This window comes from Leucoraja erinacea, chromosome 4 (genome assembly GCF_028641065.1).
Source record: "Leucoraja erinacea ecotype New England chromosome 4, Leri_hhj_1, whole genome shotgun sequence".
NCBI lineage: Eukaryota > Metazoa > Chordata > Chondrichthyes > Rajiformes > Rajidae > Leucoraja > Leucoraja erinaceus.
The window spans coordinates 106,794,540-106,819,457 of NC_073380.1; the positions used below are offsets into that span (position 1 = coordinate 106,794,540).

Sequence of the window (24,918 nt, forward strand, 5' to 3'; positions counted from 1 at the left end):
GGAAGGGGTGATGGAGGGAAGGGGTGATTGGGGGGAAGGGGTGATGGAGGCGCCTGTCTCCGGGGTGAGCGCCAACCGTGCGGGGCCCAGCCCTCCTGTGTGACCCCCCCCCCCCCCCCCCTCCCTTCCCCGGGTCGGGGGATGGGACCCAACGGGTCCCCCCTGGTCTGGTTGGTATTAAAATGCTGATTCATTATGCATAATCAGGCCCCTGCTTTCTTAGAATAATTGTCAATTACAACAATCTGCCGGTTTTTATAAGATTCTTCAGTGGGACAAGTAACGACATTATATGTGGAATTGCTGTGGATATTCTGAGCAATGGTGCAGGAAATGAGTTAGGAAATCCATCCTATGAGATCTAATGCTGTTACTGGTTCCATGAAGACATCATATGGCGTCAGCTTGCTCTTTTTGCCAACCCCTGTAAGATTGCAGGAGTGTGATCACAATATCATGAGCTTTCAGATGGCCCCTCTCCGCTTCGCCTGAAGAACACGCAATGCCTGACGTCAGGCTGCTGACATTAGCAAGCGGCAGCAGCCAGTGTGTTTGAAGCCTCCGACTGCTTCTGTCAGACACTCTCCTGCAACATTACATCCCCTCCAACTATGGGGGGTGACGATGAGCCCCTTTTGATTTGCAGCGGGTGGCTTTTGGCCGCCCGGTAGTCCGTGTTCGCCAGCTTGCTCCATTCGCCCACTTGACTGAGAGCGACAAGGCACGGCTGCTGCTGCTGCTGCTCCAGTCATCTGCAAACTGGACCGACCTGCAAGGTTTGAGAAGGAGAAGGAAAATAAATATACAAAGGATGGGTTGTGGTGGAAGTCGGGCTGATACGATCGAGCCCAGGTACTACGAAAGCTGGACCAGGGAAACGGAATCAACGTGGCTGGCCAACACCGACACGGATGTGCCTTTGCCAGTCGAATCCAATGCATTGGACAAGGCTACGGTGCATGTGTACTCCAGTAAGCAGCGTTATAATGTATATGCGTTAAGCTTCAGTCTGTATGTCGAGGGCAGCGAGAACATCAGGGGTATCACAAATGCATCTGGGGTTGGCTATGTTTGAGGTTTAGTGCTGTGTGTTTAGTTTCTTCATGTGGGTTTACTTTAACGTTACATTTAGTGTTATGGTTAAGGATGGCTTTAGTCTGGTTGGGCGGGGGCGGCGGGTGAATTCACGTCTTGTTTAAAGGATGTTTTGGTGTTGGCAGCCAAGCCCTGTTTATGTTCACGGCCACTGCCTTTTCAAATCTACATCCAAGTCCAGTTCCCAGTTTCGTGATTTACAATCTAGCAGTCCATTCGAGTAGTGTTTGTATTTCCATTGGATGGCCGGTGGTGGTCAGATTAATATTGAACAAGCACAGATCTCGATTATAATGTCTTTGGCCATATATATTCTGAAACGCATTGCAATCCAAGTCACCATCGGGAGACTATTTCTTTCAACAAAAGATTAAAGAAAGGCAGAGCAACGAGCTTGTTTGAAGTCCCGGTCTCTATAGCAACACTCACAGACGTGTTTACTGCCCGCCTTTCACATGTATAATCTTCAGGGTCCGAAACTGACAAGAGAAAAAGTTTGAAGGCGCCGCTGCGTGGGTGGTGCAGATTATTAGTGCAGATTATCGGCAGAGATGGTTCTTTTTCTGCAATAATGCTCCAGATCTGACTGTGGTCGAATGACAGCCGCCGCCGCCGCCACAGTAGATCATACTTGGATGTAGGCAAAAACTTGTAGTCTGACAAGTCCCTTCCATCATATTGAAAAATTGGTCATACTCTAGGCTCTAAACGTTCTAGTTTTTCAAATAGACATTGACGACTAACTTGACAGATGTAATATAGTGCGAACGACAACACAACGTCTAGGCTGCAGATTGCATGTTTATGTTTCAATCGTTTGTTATACTTTAGGATTTTTTAAAGCTCTTTACAGCGTATTCAAAATGCCGTTCTTCAATTGATCATTGTTCTGTGACATACTCGATAGTTAGAAGATCTCTAACTACATATATCTCAGGTTTATCGTTTAAATACGTTTAGTAATTTAGATCTTGTAAAACCTCTCATTAGAAACATAGAAAATAGGTGCAGGAGTAGGAGCCTGCACCGCCATTCAATATGATCATGGCTGATCGTCCAACTCAGTATCCCATCCCTGCCTTCTCTCCATACCCCCTTTAGCGCATATCATTCGGGCATATGTAACATTTGCTAGTTGATCGGCAAAGATTGGTTTATACCTGAACAGCAAATTACCAAATTTATCCCCATTTTTTCCAACATGCCAGCATGAAAATAAAGAGAAGCTTTTGCAATGTGTAAAGGAAGTCGAGTGTTAATGTTCAAAGCTCAAGCTATATAATAACATTCAGGACAAACATTTCAGAAAAAAGCTATCTGTGTTTTACTGACATAAGAATGCTCTGTGGTTAATATCAAACATATATTTCCATGAGATGGATCAAACTACTAATGGAAAGAGAAAATGCTAGAAAAAAATCAGCATTTATGGGGAGACTTAACATTTCCGAACATATTGCAGGCAAATGTAGAAATGTGGAAAGGAAGGATGTTAGAGCTAGAACAATGGTGCAAATAGAACATAAGGCAAGGGCAATTACAAACTGTGTTGCAGAGCAAGCAATAAGAAATAGGACAAATAGAAAAATAAAAGATGCAATTGAAAAAGTTAAGGCACCTCCAGTCTAAGAGACTACTGGATACTTTTTTAAAAATGTTCTAATGTTTTTAGGTGCCTCAGCAAAAGGATGGTTCCTCAACTTAGCTTTGATCTTCACAGGGATAGTGTAGAAGGGCAATATCAGTGAAGTCAGAATGAATGTGGGATGCAGAATTAAAAGGGCGAGCCATCAAAGTCCCAAGATTCCTTGGTGCTCAGCAAAGCAATTATACTTTGGAAAATGATGAAATGAAAGAAGTTTTAATAGAAAATTAAAAGGCAATCTTTATTATTTGTCACATTATTCCATTGGGCAAAGAAAAAATAAATTGCATGGGATGTTGAAAGTTGAAGGCACTTGCGTATGGGTACTTCGTATTGATACTGCATTTTCACGATGTAATTGAAATTTTAAACACTTTTATTAACGTGGCTGCTTTGAGTAAATTCAGGATTATGTCAATTAGAGATGAGCATTACAACATCTCATTACTAATGAAGCCCATGTTATTTGCGTATAGATAAAACAGAAATAAAAATCCCATTTCATTTCCTTCTGCTGCTGATCAAGATTTCTTCCACAGAATCTTCCAAACCCATATCATCAGCCCTGCACAAATGATCAGCATGAAACACAGTGAAACATCACTACATGCATGCTCGCATCGAACTACCGCATTCATTAACACGGATTCATTTACCATTCCTTCATCAGAACTAGCTGTAAATCTCAGAACCCCCACACAACACCACTGGGCAACACAGCTGGTAGAGCTACTGCCTCACAGTGCCAGAGACGCAGCTGTAATCCTGACCTTGGGTGCAGTCTGTGTGGAGTTTGCACGTTCGGTGTGGGTTTCCTCTGGGTGTTTCGGTTTCCTCCCACATCCCAAAGACATGCAGCTTCGTAGGTTAATTGGCCCGTGCAAATTGCCCCGAGTGTGTAGAGAGTGGATGAGAAAGTGGAACAACATAGAACTAGTGTGATGGGAGTGCGATGGTCAGCATTGCCTCAGTGGGTCAATGGGACTGTAACCATGCAGTATCTGTGAACTCGAATCTAAACCTTCTGCAGCAGTTTCAGAATGCAGTTTGCTTCTCAAGTACAATTTGTAATTGGCAATAAATGCAGGTACTGCCATCAATGTCCATATCCAGTCAAACCAATTAATGTAAAATAATATATTTTACTACAGCCAATGAATGCAAGACTAAAAATATTCCAAACCATTTTATATATTGAACCTTGACAAAAGCCAAGGAAACATTTTAATCATCCCATTTGCTATTCCCTTTGTGCCTCTGTTTTACTCTTATGATGCTATGCTACCTTACTCTGATTGCCAGATAGATGCGTTTGGCTGTGTTAATTACTAACTAGAAATTCATCTCTCCTTATAATGTGCCACACACCAGTAAAACTCTCAAGCTCGCCACAACCGATTTCCCATTGACAAAACTAATTCAAATAATTGCATTAGACTGTCAATACAGAACAATTTGCAAATCCTCACTGCAGTCTAATTTAAGGAAGGACATTCTTGCTATTGAGGGAGTGCAGAGTAGGTTTACAAGGTTAATTCCCGGGATGGTGGGACTGTCATATGCTGAGAGAATGGAGCGGCTGGGCTTGTACACTCTGGAGTTTAAAAGGATGAGAGGGGATCTCATTGAAACATATAACATTGTTAAGGGCTTGGACACACTAGAGGCAGGAAACATGTTCCCGATGTTGGGGCCACAGTTTAAGAACAAGGAGCCTTTTAGAACGGAGACGAGGAAACACTTTTTCTCACAGAGAGTGGTGAGTCTGTGGAATTCTCTGCCTCAGAGGGCGGTGGATGCTGGTTCTTTGTATACTTTCAAGAGAGAGTTAGATAGGGCTCTTAATGAGCGGAGTCGGGGATATGGAGAGAAGGCAGGAAAGGGGTACTGATTGGGGATGATCAGCCATGATCACATTGAATGGCGGTGCTGGCTCGAAGGGCCAAATGGCCTACTCCTGCACCTATTGTCTATTGTCTCTAGGCAGCTTTGGGAGTTGTGCCATGGTTATCTGCATATAACATATAACATAGAATAATTGATAATGTATCCTATGCATCTACAGTAACAAATTCACTCAGTTTTACCTCTTCCAGCAAGAAAGCTAGAAGGGATCATTTATTCTAGTGGGGGAAATCATAATTGCCATTTTGGAGAATTGAAATTGTTTAGGAAAATTATTTTATTGGCATGTTCTAAAAAATCCCTACATGAAGTGTTTGAGGTAGAAACCATTGTGTATGTGACAGTACAAATGAGGTGGCAATGTGTCAGCAATGAGCTTGTACGCTGTTATTGCTTTGACATCAGTGGAAAGAAACAGGTACATTTAAAGCAGGCTGCTGATTCACCATCACACATTTTGCATTGCCTTGCAGATTATATGCCAACTTCTTTTAAAAATATATGAATATTTGCAGTAGTGTTGGTTGCAAAGAATGGTACAGAGGATCCAGTGAATCTGTTGATCAAATTCTGACCTTCAAACATCTAAGGATTTAAAATGCCTTTCCATGTCAAATATGTTCTTATTTATAACAGTGACAGTCAGGGTGCAACTTATGTCATCTGAAATTGTGGAGGCTGATTTTTATTGTTTTGTTATTCTGGCACTTTCAGAAATAAAAAACAGGTAAGAAGAAATCTGGGATAAGCCAAGTAATTCTTCAAAGCCTAATTATTAATTGTACTGTTAAAATTGTACAAGGCATTGGTGAGACCAAATCTGGAGTATGGTGTACAATTTTGGTCGCCCAATTATAGGAAGGATGTCAACAAAATAGAGAGAGTACAGAGGAGATTTACTAGAATGTTGCCTGGGTTTCAACAACTAAGTTACAGAGATAGGTTGAATAAGTTAGGGCTTTATTCTCTGGAGCGCAGAAGGTTAAGGGGGGACCTGATAGAGGTCTTTAAAATGATGAGAGGGATAGACAGAGTTGATGTGGACAAGCTTTTCCCTTTGAGAATAGGGAAGATTCAAACAAGAGGACATGACTTCAGAATTAAGGGACAGACGTTTAAGGGTAATATGAGGGGGAACTTCTTTACTCAGAGAGTGGTGGCGGTGTGGAATGAGCTTCCAGTGGAAGTGGTGGAGGCAGGTTCATTTGAGCAAAAAACTTGAAGTTATTCAAATTAATAGATTTTAAATGAATACCAATAACAGTTTTTGTCATCTTTGCATTTAATTCATTCTCAAAGTATAACTATTCTTGGCTAAGTTTGCTTCATTGTTTAATGACTGTAACGTGAAAATGAAAAATACCTTCAACGTTTTGTAACGTAGAATTGAATTGAAATGTTTAGAAGATAAAAAAGCATGGTTGACGAGTTTAGTTAAAGGGCTTGTGAGAATTGAAGTCAAATTCTTGAACAGAAAACTATATAACACAACCCTGTATTCTTAAATTACTTTCTGGGTGACATTCGGGTGCTTTATTTGTATATAATTTTTAATTCTAGTGTGAGAAGCCCTATCATCCATTATGGCATATTACTTTTTTGTGTATGAAACTGAAAGATAACATGAAATTGAGCTAAGATTGCTAGGTACATAAAAATGCTGGAGAAACTCAGCGGGTGCAGCAGCATCTATGGAGCGAAGGAAATAGGCAACGTTTCGGCACGAAACGTTGCCTATTTCCTTCGCTCCATAGATGCTGCTGCACCCACTGAGTTTCTCCAGCATTTTTGTGTACCTTCGATTTTCCAGCATCTGCAGTTCCTTCTTAAACACATAAGATTGCTAAGTCCTGGTTTCATAAATTATTTGATGTAACTAAGTGCATAACATTGCTTTCATTTAGATGAAATAGTGGTGTGGAATAATATTTATGTTATTAATGTCATTTTTTATTAATGTTCACTGAAATATTTTGGTGTTCACGTTAGGCTAATTTCATATTCCTTGATACAATTCTGTTCAGGATTAAATGGTATTTGTTCTGAATAGGTTAGCCTTTACTGAAAGACCGTCATATTCAGCGTTTTCATCTTCTGATTTCATTGAGTGATATGTAGGCTTATGACATTTTAATGGAAATACACTTATGCTGCACTGAACGAAAAATGTGACACATAGTCCTTCTTCTCATTAGGGAGGTTCTTTTGTTTGAAATGATATCAAAGCATAGAAAAATGACAAAAGGTCTGAATAAGATTAAAGCTATGAATTCTTTCATACACTTTATTAATCTCAGGATAGCTTTTTAATTTCACAATTGCAGTCCATGAACTGCAAGGGTATGTTTAGAACGGAGTGTACCATGTAGTATAGTTCTGATACGTTGATTTAGCAGACAATGCTATTTAGCTAAGAGTGGTTGCCTCAGTAAGGATACCTTTATACCTCTGTCCAACCACTTACGCTTGCACCAGCATGAAGAAATCTGTACTGATATAGGGTTTTAGATAGAAACATAGAAATTAGGTGCAGGAGTAGGCCATTCGGCCCTTCGAGCCTGCACCGCCATTTAATATGATCATGGCTGATCATCCAACTCAGTATCTCGTACCTGCCTTCTCTCCATACCCTCTGATCCCCTTAGCCACAAGGGCCGCATCTAACTCCCTCTTAAATATAGCCAATGAACTGGCCTCAACTACCCTCTGTGGCAGAGAGTTCCAGAGATTCACCACTCTCTGTGTGAAAAAAGTTCTTCTTCTCATCTCGGTTTTAAAGGATTTCCCCCTTATCCTTAAGCTGTGACCCCTTGTCCTGGACTTCCCCAACATCGGGAGCAATCTTCCTGCATCTAGCCTGTCCAACCCCTTAAGAATTTTGTAAGTTTCTATAAGATCCCCTCTCAATCTCCTAAATTCTAGAGAGTATAAAACCAAGTCTATCCAGGATATAATTGGAGGAGAGATAAAATAAAAAATAGGTTCCTTCTCTATAGATAACAGTCAGTGAATATGTTGAATATGTGGTGAAACCAATTGTTCTGTAAATAGAATGAGTAGAAACAAATCCTGGGATAAGCGATATTATCTAGGCTCCAGAAAGGTCCCAGAACAGCAAAATGTAGCAGTAGGCAAGTAGAGGAAAGCAATATTCTTGTCAGTATTGGGATTGGAGATGAATCTACTGGTAACATGAACTATGGACATGGATCCACATAATGACAGAGTAAAATCTTCAATGGCCTTTTTTTTTTTTTTTTTTTTCCTTTTTAATCCTTTACAGGAAATTACAGTGCCACAACAGCTTCAAGACGGACATAACACCACACATTTCCTCGGATAGCTTCCACACTTAATAAGTTAAAATACAATGAATGAATACTAAAAAAATGCAAAATTATTTTTGTGCATTATAAAACCTTGTAGCAGCTGGTACACAAGACTTCCTATATCTCTCAGTTCTGCACATTGGTGCAATCAGTCTCTGACTGAAGATGCTGCACTTGATCACCTTCAGGGGGTGCAGTGGGTGAGTGGGGTTGGTCATTATTGAACCCAGTTTGTTCAGAGTTCTGGCCTCTGCCACCTGCTGGACCATTAGTTGCTCAGCCCTGACCACGGAGCCGGCCTTCCTGATCAGCTTGTCCACCTGATGGAATTTTGATGGAATGCCACTGAAGATTTTCAAGTGCTGTAAGTTTACCACGTTGAGTCAGGGACCAGAGGAAGTGCCAAATGCATGGTCAGCTTAATGGCATCGGCCACAGGATGTTTTAGCACACAGTCTGGCCGCTGAAATAATTTAGTCACAATATTTATATTTAATAATTGGTGGGAGCATGTGGGGTGGCCACTAGTAAGGAAATGATGATTAAGACGGTGTAACTCCAACATGATTCTGCCAGGCATACAAAAAAGGATGATAATAGATACTTTGCCCACAATACATCATTACAGGCATTGGCCTCGGCAGGAACATTTAGTCACAGGGCCTCAAAATGTAGGAAAATGATGCACGGCTCTGATGGAAAAAGACTAGCTTCTAGAATTGCTGTTCCCAATATGGGCCAACAGTGTTTTACAGTTTACATTAAAATGATTCTCTACCAAAGATAGCAAGTGATACCTTTGAGGATCCCCCATTATTGGATTATGACAGGAACGTTCCCAATGTTGGGCAAGTCCAGAACCAGGGGCCACAGTCTTAGAATAAAGGGGAGGTCATTTAAGACTGAGGTGAGAAAAAACTTTTTCACCCAGAGAGTTGTGAATTTATGGAATTCCCTGCCACAGAGGGCAGTGGAGGCCAAGTCACTGGATGGATTTAAGAGAGTTAGATAGAGCTCTAGGAGTCAAGGGATATGGGGAGAAGGCAAGGCACGGGTTATTGTTGGGGGATGATCAGCCATGATCACAATGAATGGTGGTGCTAGCTCGAAGAGTCGATGGGCCGAATGGCCTCCTCCTGCACCTATTTTCTATGTTTCTATGATTCTATGAAGGATTATTCAGGGTATTTCCAATGGCAAATTAGATTGCAAACTCCACATGGTAAGCTACAATTCCATTCCACAGGTGTACTCTAAGGAGGTATCACAAACTCTTGAGAAATTGTCATGCACAGTCCAGGACTGAGGCGTGGGGTAAAAGTGGCTAATGGATGTGTCCAATTACACAGGATAGAAACATAGAAACATAGAAATTAGGTGCAGGAGTAGGCCATTTGGCCCTTCGAGCCTGCACCGCCATTCAATATGATCATGGCTGATCATCCAACTCAGTATCCCGTACCTGCCTTCTCTCCATACCCCCTGATCCCCTTAGCCACAAGGGCCACATCTAACTGCCTCTTAAATATAGTCAATGAACTGGCCTCAACTACCCTCTGTGGCAGAGAGTTCCAGAGATTCACTACTCTCTGCGTGAAAAAGTTCTTAATGACCAGTACTAATGGGCATAGGCTGTTGAGGCACATGTGAGCCTATAAAAGTTTGTGGCCCAATAAAATATCACTCCAGAGATTAGTAGAGAGGCATTGTTGGGTACAAAGCTCATCTTTGCATTCATTGTGGAGCCAAACCCATTCATCATAATTCAGAACCTGTTTTAATGCCTTTAAACTACAGGTGGAGGAAACATGCATGAATTAGAACAAAATGTGATGTTGGTGAGTGTCCAACACAGTGAGTGGGCAACCCTACCAGCGCTGGTTCTTCAGGCAGATAGAACTGTACAATTGCATAGGTCCCACAGAATAATACTAAACACAACCCAGAAAAATGAGCAGAGTCCACCTCAGAAGATTCATTCATGGAATTAGCAACCTCATGATGCCTGAACCATTCTGCATGCAATGGAATGGGGGCTCAATAACAAACATGTACAGATGCTGTAGCTTATATGTCATTGGCACAGAGAGAGAACAGCAACCATTGAAGGTGCCAGAGTGGATTTAGCAGAAGACAGAAACACAAACTAGAGCTGGAATATATGTGATTTTATGCGATCCAAAGTTGTCCGGCTGAGACTCAGATAGGATCAAAATGGGCAGACTTCATTAATGGTAAAGGTGGTAGATGTCTATGATACAAGAGAGCTTCACTCACCCATTGGAAAGGTCAATACCACTCCAAGTGTGTACATCACCGTGAAAACCCTTTGCAATTCGTTGACAAAGGGGATTCCCGGCTCGCAGTTAAAACAACAACAGAGGTCACATGCGCTATATGCAGCACAGCATAGTCATGAGTTCACTTTGTCCATATGACATGGAAAAATAATTCTGATACGATGCCTCCTGCAATGGGGCGAATGCATCCATTGCCCAATTTATAGAATCACCCCAGAAGTATGCTTCTGGCACGCTCAATTCCAGTGGAGATATGTTGCAAAGTTCAAATAGAAAATCTATGTATTCTTCTTGGAGTTTACTTGACTTCAAACATTTAACTGTGGTTATGGACCATGAAAATCTGATGGTATCTCTTGGACTAAAGTCAGTCATTCCTTTTTAATCTATATATTGATGATCTGTCTAAACAATTGAAAGCCTGTAACACTGGGTGCGTGATTGGTAATATTTTAGTGAACCATATTATGTATGCAGATGATCTTGTGGTCTTTAGTCCATCTAGCGCTGGTCTCCAGCAGCTCCTTACTATATGTTCTGTGTATGGTGTGAAACATGATATTAAATATAATGCTAGTAAGAGTGCTGTTATGATCTGTAGAACCAAAGAGGATAAATGTCTAAAATATCCTGATTTTAAATTGTCTGACAATAATCTTGGTGTCTGTAATAAGATAAAATATCTAGGACATTTTATTACAGAACAAATGACAGATGATGAGGATATTTATAGGCAACGATGCATGCTGTATGTACAGGCGAATATTCTCTTGCGTAAATTTGGTGCGTGTGCAGATGTGGTGAAGATGTCGCTATTTAGAGCATACTGCACACCACGCTACAATGCGCACCTGTGGTCAAACTATTTAAAGACAAGTATGCAGAGACTAAAGGTGACATATAATGATGCCATGAGAACACTGCTAAGGCAACCTAGATGGTGTAGTGCCAGTAATATGTTTGTGGCTGCAGGAGTCAGTACTTTAGAAGCTATCCTAAGACACCACATGTATAAATTCATTTGCAGGATAAATGACTCTAAAAATGTGCTTATTGTGGCCTTGACAAACATAAGGGTTAGCACTACACGCTACAAATCCCAGCTGTGGAGACACTGGTATCGTTGTCTCGTTGTAGGATATTGATCATCTTTTAATCTGGATTTTTAACTTAAGTATTGTGGGTTTTTGGTGTTTTTTTAAAATATAAACTATGATGTTTTTATAAGTGATATACCAAGATTTTATATATATTTATGATATTTGATATGCAATGCATTTTTAATGTAATGTTGCCCCTTGCCTGGACCTTGAGTCCGAAATAAAGTTGATTATTATTTTTATTATTATCATTCCTGTGATGGAAGCTGTATCAGAGCTACAATGGGCTATAGAATTGTTGCACTGGACTGCTGCACTGAGTGCCAGACATCAAAGCAGAATGCTGTAACAGATGCATTCTCCCATCTGCCTTATGTGGAAGCAGTGACTAATCTGGAACAGAGCACTCTACCTTTGCACGTTGTTGACAGTGATTTTCTCAAGCTACTTCAAGAGAGAGTGACACAGTGGTAGCCCAGTTAGCGATGTTACTCCACAATCCAGGGCTTGAGTTTAATCCTGACTTCAAGTATTGCCTGTATGGAGCTAGAACGTTTTCCCCATGACAGTGTGGGTTTCCTCTGTGGGCATCAGGTTCCTCTGAATTCCAAAGATGTGCTAGTGGAGTAATTAACTATTAAACATTATCCTTTTGTCTAAGATGGTGACTAATTAAATCAAGGATGAGTTGATGGGCTATAGAAAGTATAAGTTGTAGGGATGCAGGGAAGACTGTGGGGAGGGGACAATGGGCCAAATGGAGTGTTCTCCTGGGGAGTGGGTCTGGACAAGGTTGTCATGCTCACTCATAAAAATGCTACTTTGGAGCAGGTAGACAAAAATGCTGGAGAAACTCAGCGGGTGCAGCAGCATCTATGGAGCGAAGGAAATAACCATATAACCATATAACAATTACAGCACGGAAACAGGCCATCTCGGCCCTACAAGTCCGTGCCGAAATAGGCAACGTTTCGGGCTGAAACCCTTCTTCAGACTGAGCAGTTGTACAAAAATACCTTAGATAGACACAAAATACATCTGCAGCTCCTTCCTGTACAAAATAAAGTACTTTGTTGGGTTGGAGTGAATCAGAAATGATGATAAGAAGATCAGACTTTTCTGGAGACAGCAGTGTCAACTGCTGGTGAATCCAACTTGCCCAAAGTGGCATCACAGCACGGGGTTTCTGAAGGTGACACCAAAGAATGCCAATGGTAAATATTTAGGAGTTGGTGTGATTATTGTGCAGCATTTGGCCAGATTGTCTCTGCCTGAGATAACACATTGATTTTTTTTTTCAGTTGGAACCAAAGCTTTTCCGCTGGTTTAGGTTTTTGGAAGTGTTGATATTTGGACCATGCATCTGTACAGAGCTGACAATAAAGGCTGAAGTTTGTGATCGCAAAGGCTCTCTGAAGAACTAGTTTCTAACAGTGGTTGAAAATTCACCTCAATGCAGTGTGGCTGATCCCCCCGTTCCAATTAAGTTAGGCATTATTTTACACGAATGGCATCCAATTTCTGCTGAAGTGTTAGAAGAGAATTGGCCTGACCAGAAAGAGAAGCTATTAAGTACCATTTACTCAGAAACCCAATATTCAATCTACAACAGATATTTCCCCGACTGTGATTCAGACGGTTTGGTGTTTACTGGCAAGGGTGAATTTGGTGCTGCCTAATTCTAAGGGGAGGTGAAGGGAAAGAAGAGAAGTCTGAAGTGGGAGCACAAGTTACAGAGTTGGAAGTGATGGTTTCAAGTGGGAGATACTGTGAGGATCCGCTGGTCACCAGACAGTGCAGGATCATTAACACGATGCCGTGGGGGAGATTATGGAAGTACTGGGATCAGGAAGTACGATGTGAATTTCATGGTGAGATTCAGTCCTGATGCAGGGTCTTGAACCAAAATGTTGACTATCCCTCTGCCGTCACAGATGCTGCCTGATCCACTGAATTCTTCCAGCAGTTTGATTTTGTACTAAAACGTGAAGAATGGCAATGGAAGTTAGACCAATCAATATATGCACATGGAATTCAAGAGGATCATGACTAAGAAAGTGGGATTGCAGATGAGTATGGATTTGTGTTATAAGATGGAGCCATGTGGGTGAGGAGAGAGATTTGGAATGAAATAAACAACATACAACCTGCAGCAAAAGTAATCTGCAAGAAATGTGGGCACCTGGAGTGGACTCTTCAGTATTAACTATGGTTCAACTTTTGTTGGTGAAGCGATTTGTTGCTCAGTTGAATTTCTAATTGTTTCAATTCATAATTCTGCATGAGTATGTAAATATTTCTTCAATAGCACATTGTGTTATGTGTAATATTTGGAGGTTTGTATGGGTTTATTTCTTTTTTTAAGGGAAAAAAAAAGTATCTATGTGAAAGGATGCCATTAGAGAACTGAGAACGCAACATAACATGACCTTACATTTTGGAGCAACCACTGCTGTTTTGTTGGCAGTTGGTGCCTTCAATAAATATTATTCTGTTTACATATCTACTTCTGTCAAATTATCTGCACTTGCTGCAGCATAAAGGACTGACTAGAACTGCAGCTTTTTACTTTGTGTGTCCTTACTCATTGTCTACTTCTCGACACTTTAACTGTAATAACAAGCACTCACTGGAATTGTTAATGTTTTGATTAAGCAAATAGTACTGTAATTCCGCGAATCAATGCCTTCCTGGGATATCTGCTCAATAGATCCTCTAAATCTTACTGATTTTACAAAGTATGATTGTTAATTTCATTGCACAGAAAGGGGATAGTTAAGAATGAAAGTCAACAAATCTGAAAGATTGGTTTGCAGAGCACCATTTCAAGATATACTTAACCGCATACAGTGTGAGAGACAAATCTAATGCAACATAAAGAGTGAGCATTTGTGGCTTCAATCAGGGATTCTGAACAAGTACTTGGATTTGTTTCAGTCCTAGCTTTCTCCTGTGACTGACTGAAGTCTGGACAGTTAACGACTTGGTTCCATTGGATACCTTTTGCCTTCTTGATGCTTGCCCACACATCAACTCAACGGGAAAAGTGTAACAAGCATAAATAGACGACACACATCACAGAAGTCCCCATCTATGATTCAGCGTATAGCTATCTCCAATATACAATCAACAATGCAAAAATAATTGCAAATTTCACACAGGTATTTGGAGCACTGTAAAATAAAGCAGAGAATGCCAGCATCCAAACAGTAATTTCTAGGGACCAAAAATACATGAATATCTTTGTGTGATTTTTTTTGCATCAATATAACTAGTCCTATAATTGTTAGTTTGAAGTTGAAAGGCTGGAGGTTTGTTATTCTATGTAGCTGTTGGAGATCTACATAAACTTCAATCACCATTCCATCTCAAAGGTTGATGCATTTGGTGTCCACTCTATTCCTCTGCAGACTCTGAAACCATTGTTGTTTATCTCCATTGGGCCTTACTAGAGCATTCTGTCACCACATATAAAGATGTTTACATGCTGCTGTACCAGAATGCTGCCTGGATGAGAGAATGAGAGCTATTAGAAACATAGAAACATAGAAATTATGTGCAGGAGTAGGCCATTCGGCCCTTCGAGCCTGCACCGCCATTCAATATGATCATGGCTGATCATCCAACTCAGTATCCCGTACCTGCCTTCTCTCCATACCCTGGACTTCCCCAACATCGGGAGCAATCTTCCTGCATCTAGCCTGTCCAACCCCTTAAGAATTTTGTAAGTTTCTATAAGATCCCCTCTCAATCTCCTAAATTCTAGAGAGTATAAACCAAGTCTATCCAGTCTTTCTTCATAAGACAGTCCTGACATCCCAGGAATTAGGAGAGATTATACAACATTGAATTGTTTTGGCTGAACCATTGGAGGTTCAGAGGAAACAAGATAGAAGTTTGTAAAATTGCGAGTGGCATCGATAGGGTAAATAGATAGTCTTTCTTCCTAGGGTAGAAATGTCAAATACTAATGTCAAATTTCAAATGTCAAATTTCCCAGGGTAGAAATGTCAAATACTAGAGGGCATATTTCTATGTGAGAGAGGGTGATTTTAAAAGAGATATGGAATTACACATGGTTATTGCTTTTAAAAGCCATTAAGACAAGGACATGAACATGCACGGAATAGGGGGGGGGGGGGGGGGGGGGGAGGGGAATATGGATCATGTGCAGCAGGCAGGTGGGGGTTAGTTTCACTTGGCATCAGGTCAACACAGGAATTGTGAGCCTGAGTGCTGTATGTTTCTGTTTGGGTTCTCTATGGTTTCTCTTTGTGTGTATTGGTCTATGTTCTCTTTACTGGTGGTGTTATAATTCCACTTCCAGTGGTTGAAGGCCAGTGAGTTAGCACCTGTATTTACCAGATGATTCAAATGTTCTTACCCTTGTGGCAGCCTTCTGGGTACATTTTATCGTTGGCATACAATCCTTGAGTCCGGCGAAACAGTGCTGGACTTGAAGATGAGTTACGGGACCCATCTGATGAGTTGCCTGCTTCCAGAATCTCAATCTAATTGCACTAATAAACAGGTTTACTTTTAACAAGGATGGTTTTATTCTCTATTTAGAAAAATTAAATCCATCCGCATAGAATATCAGCTATCTGAGTTGGATTGGGATTCAGTCTCTGGAAAGTTTTGCTGTTCAAATATAAGAACATAAATAAAGGATACAACAATAGACCATACAGTCCCCCAAACAAACCTGCTGCCCCATCTTATAAGATTAGATTATATTTTTATCTTTTTAACACTTCTGAACCTGTTCCCCATAGACCTAAGAATAACCAGTCTTGATTATATTCAATCATTTAGCCTTAACAGCTAATTTTGATACGCTTCTCAATGATAATGGGTTGACTGGGCTTGTATTCACTGGAATTTAGAAGGATGAGAGAGAATCTTACAAAAACATAACATTATTTAAAAACAAATGGACAGACTAGATGCAGGAAAAAGGTCCCGATGTTGGGGGGAGCCAAGAACCAGGGGTCACAGTTTAAAAATAAGGGATATGCCATTTAGGCCTGAGATGAGAGTTGTGAATCTGTGGAATTCTCTGTTACAGAATGCAGTGGATGCCAATTCACTGGATGTTTTCAAGAGAGAGTTAGAATTAGCTCATCAGGCTAACGGAATCAAGGGACATGGGGGGAAAAGCAGGAACCGGGGTACTGATTTTGGATGATCAGCCATGATCATATTGAATGGTGGTGCTGGCTCGAAGGGCCGAATGGCCTACTCCTGCACCTATTTTCTAGTTTCTAAAATCTTATTATTATCTTAATCATTCTTCATAAAACAATCTCTTCACCCCAATCTCTTCACCCCAATCTCTTCACCCCGATCTAGTGAATCTTCTCTGAATTGCCCTCTCATTAAAAAGACCATCAAAATACATGCAACATTTGTAGTCTCATCACTGGCTTGTACTAAGTGGGCACACTGGCTTGTACTGATATAACAAGGGAAGATGTACAGGAGCATCAGCTGCAAAACCAGCAGGATGCTACACAGCTTCTTCCCACAGGCAATAAGACTAGTTAACGGACTGTGTCCCCTCCCCATATATCATACACTAACACATCTAACCTCGCCCATACTTTGACAGCTAGGCACCTGTCAAAGCAAAGCCACTGTTCGGTCTGAATGTCGGTTTTTATTTCAATTTTTAGGCCTATTTTAGATATGGTCATTTTATTTTTTAAAGCTATATGTATTTATTCCGTTTTTATTAACTGCACTGACGGGAACTGATTGAGAAACAATGTTTTCGTTTCATCTGTGTATGTATGTACTCAGTTAAAATGACATTCAAGTAAATTCTGAATATTGAAGATTAAAACACATTTATTTGGTTTCTGAATAATTAAAATCTGAAAGTCGTTACTAATAAACCTGCGAAATGCACGATGAATTAAACTGCTGGAGTAATTTCATGCCAGGGATGACCCACTGAACAGGCTCTTTAGGTGAAATTGGTTGTTTTGCAGCAGTGTTATAGACAATAGACAATAGACAATAAATAATAGGTGCAGGGGTAGGCCATTTGGCCCTTCGAGCCAGCACCGCCATTCAATGTGATCATGGCTGATCATCCACAATCAGTACCCCGTTCCTGCCCTCTCCCCATAACCCCTGACTCCGCTATTTTTAAGAGCCCTATCTAGCTCTCTTTTGAAAGCATCCAGAGAACCTGCCTCCACCGCCCTCCGAGGCAGAGAATTCCACAGACTGGAGTAACTTCATGCCAGGGATGACCCACTGAACTGCCTCTCTAGGTTGTTTTGCAGCAGTGTTCTTAATTTTGATGTACTGAATGCTCGTTTAACAATCTAAAATGATCCTCTTTTCAACAGACACCTCGGAAGGAAGCACACAAACTCATACCCATGTCACTGTGTCTTCTAATGCACATGAAAAAGTGAGCGCCCATAAAAGGACATCTACTGTTGGAACAAACACACACAATGGAAAACAACAGTTAACGCATGTCCCAGGAACTTCAGTACAGAAACGGCGTATATTTAGAACAGGCGAGGTAGGTTCATGTTAACAAAAACACGATTGCAAACTCTGAAATTATTATTTTCCAGCTCAGTTGGAATATCTCAAAGGAGATTTGAGCCCAAACAGTTTTCCTTCAATTTTTCCAATATATTTTTTCAACGTCCAATTTAAATGCTTTAAGTGTGTTTCTTTATAGTTTTATAAGGAACAACTTGTATTTTTCTTTAGGATGAGTGACATTACTACAGGGATGAGTTGGTTATGTCCCTGTCCCATTTAGGAAACCTCTGGAGACTTTGCACCCCACCCAAGGTTTCCGTGCGGTTCCCGGAGGTTGCAGGTGGTTGCCGGAGGTTGCAGGTAGTGGACGCAGGTAGGGAGGCTGACAAAAACCTCCGGGAACATCCGAGAACCACACGGGAACCTTTGGTGGGGCGCAAAGTCTCCAGAGATTTCCTAAATGGGACAGGGGCATAAGTGTGAACTTTACACTGGGCAGGACCTGAAGTTTACTTGGGAAAGCATTTGAGCATTGTTCCGGTTGAAATTACATTTTTCTCCGGATGGTCCACTCATCACTCATGGAAAGTCCTGAGAAATTGTACTCGGGAGCAAGGGTGCGGGGCAGGATGTCAATCTGGCTGCTTTTGGAAGGCTGTTTTAAAAATGTACATATGGATGTATCCACAACAGATTCAAACTAGGTGGATCCACTCCCTCCCCCAACTCTGCCCTCTCCTGGTCCCTGCACACCACTGCTCAGCAAAGATAAGATGAGATAAGGTACCACCGGCCCGTGTTTTCTGGGTGGTACCTTTGCCCTTTCGGCTCCTGAAATGGATATATGATGCAGGCTAACGTTTCAAATGTTAAAAATATATTTTCATTGAAGGGTGGGCATTTGTGCATGACGTTCTGACACAGAATGCTAGAGTAATTCAGCGGGACAGGCAGCAACCCTGGAGAGAAGGAATGGGTGATGTTTCGGATCGAGACCCTTCAACGTCACCCATTCATTCTCTCCAGAGATGCTGCCTGTCCCGCTGAGTTACTCCAGCATTCTGTGTCTATCTTCAGTTTAAGCCAACGTCTGCAGTTCCTCGTTGCACAATGATTAAGTTCTGTCGGAACAAGTAGATTATGATATGAATTAGCATGCAGATATATTTGATGCCAACACAGCCATTTGGGGGTCCAGCACTCAAATCTCTTCTCACTGTGCAACCAGGTTGGAAGGAGCCTACCCACAGCCCACATTTGTACTGTTTGTGGTTAAGATTGCACACATTTGGTGCTGTCTACAGTTGTTTAATGTTGCAAGGGCTTACAGGGAGATTGAAGAATTTGCAGAATGACCGCCTAACTTCTCCACAATGCAATTATTTCCTTATGTACATCATAATATGGAATGGAAAATGAGCGCATGGAACAATTGAAATACATGATGTGTAAGAATGTTCACTACATTCTTTATTCAAGAGAGCAAAATCTATTTAGTTCATTTTGGCCCAAAGTCAGAAGATGAACCAAGTAACTGACATTGCCTGGCTTGACACCTGCCCATTATGCCATGTACTTATGCCATCACTGTGGAATCTGAATATCAACAATGTCCTTTACCAAAAGTAAAAATAATTTCATTTCTTCAACATCCATATGAAAGTCAGGACTTTCATATGAAGAAAGACTGGATAGACTCGGCTTGTACTCGCTAGAATTTAGAAGATTGAGGGGGGATCTTATAGAAACTTACAAAATTCTTAAGGGGTTGGACAGGCTAGATGCAGGAAGATTGTTCCCGATGTTGGGGAAGTCCAGAACAAGGGGTCACAGTTTAAGGATAAAGTGGAAATCTTTTAGGACTGAGATGAGAAAATCATTTTTTACACAGAGAGTGGTGAATATCTGGAATTCTCTGCCACAGAAGGTGGTTGAGGCCAGTTCATTTTCCATATTTAAGAGGGAGTTAGATGTGGCCCTTGTGGCTAAAGGGATCAGGGGGTATGGAGAGAAGGCAGGTACAGGATATTGAGTTGGATGATCAGCCATGATCCTATTGAATGGCGGTGCAGGCTCGAAGGGCTGAATGGCCTACTCCTGCACCTATTTTCTATGTTTCTATCCAGCTAAAGAGCTACCAAATGCAGCAAACCACACAGATCTATACACAGTATGCCTTCTTCAAAGCAGGTTTAGCAAATCAGAGAGTTACTACTGGGTGACAAGGATTGTTGTTGGATGACCTAGACAAATATTTTCATGCATTTTGCAACCACAAATGTGCAAAATACGTTAAATTAATTTACAGCATGTAAGGTTACTTTAAATGATTTTTTAAACATAAAAATTATTTAAGTCTATTTAAAGTTTTATCTTCAAACACAGTCTGGGGATGGGTCCTCAAAATCTAAGTCCTCGTCGAATGTTGAGTCTTCGTCAACATTCACAGACCCCTCCACTTCTTGGAATGACTGCCATAGCAACACCTCAAACTTGACGGACTCCTGGAAACACAAGTAAATGCAGACAAGATTTTTAACGTGGGCAGCAAATGTGAGCATTGGGCCAGATCACGCACAATCTGTCCAACTGTACAGGTGATGATAAGGCACTTAACAAACAAGCATAGACGGAATAAACATTGTTTATGAGAGGGAAACTATGTTGGGGTGTTTTTTGAGGATGTGTCCAGTAGGAAAAAGGCAAAGTATTGAATGACGTTAATACATTTTCAAATAAAATTCGATAAAGTGCTGAATTAAAGACTGGTGGATATGGTGGGATCATGGAGGTGACAAGATTGTTCATTGTACATGCTGAAATGATGCCAAGCTGTATTGTTGATGTTGTCTAGGGCATTGTGTGGATGAAAAATAAGAAGAACTAAGGAGAATTCCTTCAGGGAAGCATGAGGAATAATGTGGGCATGGGAGGGAAGACATGCCCTTGATAGAGGTCTTTAAAAATGATGAGAGGGATAGACAGTTGATGTGGACAAGCTTTTCCCGTTGAGAATAGGGAAGATTCAAACAAGAGGACATGACTTCAGAATTAAGGGACAGAAGTTTAGGGGTAACATGAGGGGGAACTTCTTTACTCAGAGAGTGGTAGCGGTGTGGAATGAGCTTCCAGTGGAAGTGGTGGAGGCAGGTTCATTGGTATCATTTAAAAATAAATTGGATAGGCATATGGATGAGAAGGGAATGGAGGGTTATGGTATGAGTGCAGGCAGGTGGGACTAAGGGAAAAAAGTTGTTCGGCACGGACTTGTAGGGCCGAGATGGCCTGTTTCCGTGCTGTAATTGTTATATGGTTATATGGTTATATGGTTATATGGACATGGCAAGTGATTTTCTGGCATTTGTGGATTGAACCAATAGATCAATTATTAAATCCCACTAACCCACATAGGCACAGTTTTCTTTAATCAATAGATTAGTCATTTTCAAAATTACTTGTTATTATGGCATTGGGTTGGTGAAGCAATGTCAACAAAGTGTTAATATCAGTTCAGCAGTTATTCATGATCAAAAATGAATTAAAATGAGTTCATACTCTTCTACCATTATTACAAAAACATCCACGTAATTCAGTCACCAAATTAATGATGAGCTATATCATCTGTTAGTTGCAAAGTTGTAGTTCCATGTCAGTGGAATATGCCATCAATTGGATTCAATGCTGTAACTGTGCTCCAGGGTTTAGCTGCTGATTTTGAAACAGCATGTGTTTGCTCTCTTGAATACCAATTTTTACTTGACTAGCTTATAGTTCAAGTAATTGTGGTCAGGCACTGGGCTGCACCTGTTTCAGCATCAGATTTACTGGGGCTGGTCACTGAATCGGGTGGAGCCCCTATATTATTGGGAAATTGGGGTCCTGAACTGTTGGTTGTGAGAGAAACCTGGGCTCAGAGTGAGCCTTGCAGACCATACCTTGCTACTACAAAAATGTAGCCAAATGTAATTTTTACACATTATTTGCACGGGGCTGGACAAAGCATCGGAGTTTGTACAAGAATAATATCTAACACTGTCAAGCAGACTTATTCATCCCCACCTCCACGACCATATCCCCCACTGGGGCAATGTCCCTACTTATGAGGCTACGATCTATACTGGTCCTGCAATTGCAAGACACAATGAATGTCCATTCACATTAATAAGGGCCACTGCACAAAATGGCTCAGGAATTTGATTGGAATGATTTACTTTTTCATCTGTAGGCTATCTATTCTATGCCTTGTGTGAAACACAATCCTCTGATTCCAAAGAGATTGTGACTCCTTAAACTAGATCAAAGTGTATCCTAGTCAGATATACTTTATTTTCAATGTATTAATATAATGTCAAATCTATCAATATTAGACAGAAGCTTTCCTTAACATGCAGCAATCATTTTTAACATATCTCTCCTGTTACATATTGTAATCTGATTTTCTTCTTTCTTTTTGAACCTGGCGTGTTTTCTGCTGACGTAGAAGAAAAAAAGTGACGGGAACAATATATTAGCAAATGAAGTCAACATTCATGTCACAAAAAATAACTCTTCAATTGATTCAGAAGGAAGACAAATGGAAAGCTGCGTGAAGTAAGAAAATCAATTAATCTTATTGAAAAGAATCTTACAGAAAAATCAATGCTCTTTGCACTTTATGAAAGTTCAAATACCACAAGAAGACGAATAATTAAAATGCTTAGAAATCTTCAAAGCTGAACTGTGCCTTCATATCCAATATCCGAAGATTCATGCGATGATTCTTCAAAAAAGAATAGAGCTGCAATCAACATACCAAAACCTATGTATCATTTAACAAATTCCGAATACATGTAACAACACAAGAACCTGAAATATGCATGCAGGTTTTCTTATAAATCTATTGCACACAGTCAAAAGAAAAAATGTTTGCTAATCATAAATAAATTAAAATTCTCAGCAACCTGGATAAGCTCTCCTTAAACTTTGTTAAAATACTTCTGCTTATTCTTCACTTCTTTCTGTTGCCCAAACACATAATGTTTTGGTAGATGGAATCAATTTCAACAGGATCCGCTCCCAGAGAGTTAAATATTATCTAACAGAAATTAATAAAAGTTATGCCACTGTGTCTTCTGCTCCATCTTGTTAATCTTCTAAATTTCGTATTTAAAGACAATAATATTTTGAACGTTGAATTTTCCATTGAGAATTGTACGACCTTAAATTCTACAAGTTTAGGCAACCTCCTACTAAACTCCCCTACATCATCTCTCCCTTTCTCTCCCCTCCCCCCCGCCCCCTCCCTCTGTGCATCACATAAGCTTCCAGTTTGTTTTAGTTATAAATTTAAATTATAAATGCTATTTTTAGGGACTTTACTCGTTTTGCCCACTTGCTGTGTTTAATGGGGAATCTTGAAGTTATTTTTGTTTACATACAAGAATACTCATTGGCACCACTAAAAAGATTGAAGCTATTTAAATTATTGATAAGGGGATGACCTATCTGAGAGGTGATTCTGTCATAAACATTTACTTTATCAGCTGTATTAAGAAATGTATACTGTTGCCACTCCAGATCTATGAGAAAAAATATGTTGCAAAAAGATTTATTAAAAAATGTATGTAAGCTAATTCATGCAGTTGAACCATATACTTGCAATTTTGAATTCATTATAAATTAGCATAGATCAATTACATAAATCCCCATTATTGTCATCAATTATATTCACAATCTGTACAAATGTGGAGCCCATGTTTGCAGAAGGGTTTTGCAAATGCATTGCACGTATTTAAGTATGATATTCAATATATTAATAAATTTGCCCTGGTTCTTTATACATTATTTGAGCACTATATACTTGAAGGTGATTTTTGAAACATAATTTGGAAATGTGTGAGAATAACATTAAATCATCGATATACATAAAGTAGAAACATAGAAACTAGATGCAGGAGGCCATTTGGTCCTTCGAGCCAGCACCGCCATTCATTGTGATCATGGCTGATCATCTACAATCAGTAGCCCGTGTCTGCCTTCTCCCTGTATCCCTTGTCTCCACCAGCCCCTAGAGCTCTATCTAACTCTCTTTTAAATTCATCCAGTGAATTGGCATCTACTGCCCTCTGTGGCAGTGAATTCCACAAATTCACAACTCTGGGTGAAAAAGTTTTTCCTCATCTCAGTTTTAAATAGCCCCCCCCCCCTTATTCTTAAACTGTGGCCCCTGGTTCTGCTCGCCATACATTGGGAACATTGTTCCTGCATCTAGCTTGTCCAGTCCTTTTATGATTTTATATATCTCTATATGATATCCTCTCATCCTTCTAAATTCCAGTGAATACAAGCCCAGTCTTCCCAATCTTTCCTCATGTGACAGTCCTGCCATCCCGGGGATTAACCTCATGAGCCTACGCTGCACTGCCTCAATAGCAAGGATGTCCTACCTCAAATTAGGAGACCAAAACTGTACACAATGCCCCAGATGTGGTCTCACCAGGACCCTGTACAATTACAGAAGAACCTCTTTACTCCTATACTAAAATCATCTCGTTATGAAGGTCAACATGCCATTAGCTTTCCTCACTGCCTGCTGTTTACTATCAGTGACTGGTGTACAAGGACCCCCAGGTCTCGTTGGACTTCCCCTTTCCCTAATCTAACACCATTGAGATCATAATCTGCCTCCTTGTTCTTGCTGCCAAAGTGGATAACATCACATTTATCTACATTATGCTGCATCTGCCATGCATCTGCCCACTGACTCAACCTGTCCAAGTCACGTTGCAACCTCCTAGCATCCTCTTCACAGTTCACACTGCCACCCAGCTTTGTGTCATCTGCAAATTTGCTAGTTAATTTTAATCCCATCATCTAAATCATTTATATATACTTTAAACAGTTGCGGCCCCAGTACCTAGCCTTGCGGCACTCCACTCATCACTGCCTGCCATTCTGACAGGAACCTGTTTGTTTCCTGTCTGCCAACCAATTCTTATTCCATGTCAATATCCTGCCCCCAATACCATGTGCTCTAATTTTGCCCATTAATCCCC

The 24,918-nt window shown here is 40.6% G+C and overlaps 1 protein-coding gene across 1 annotated transcript; it reads left to right on the forward strand.

The window, feature by feature from the left end:
• The first annotated feature begins 433 nt into the window (after positions 1–433).
• On the forward strand, positions 434–23,883 carry LOC129696751 (brain and acute leukemia cytoplasmic protein-like). The gene is made up of 3 exons (XM_055634894.1): positions 434–971; positions 17,734–17,915; positions 22,365–23,883. The coding sequence occupies exons 1-3, from the start codon at positions 812–814 to the stop codon at positions 22,476–22,478; spliced, it is 456 nt and encodes a 151-aa protein (XP_055490869.1). The 5' UTR covers positions 434–811; the 3' UTR covers positions 22,479–23,883.
• The last annotated feature ends 1,035 nt before the right edge of the window (positions 23,884–24,918 follow it).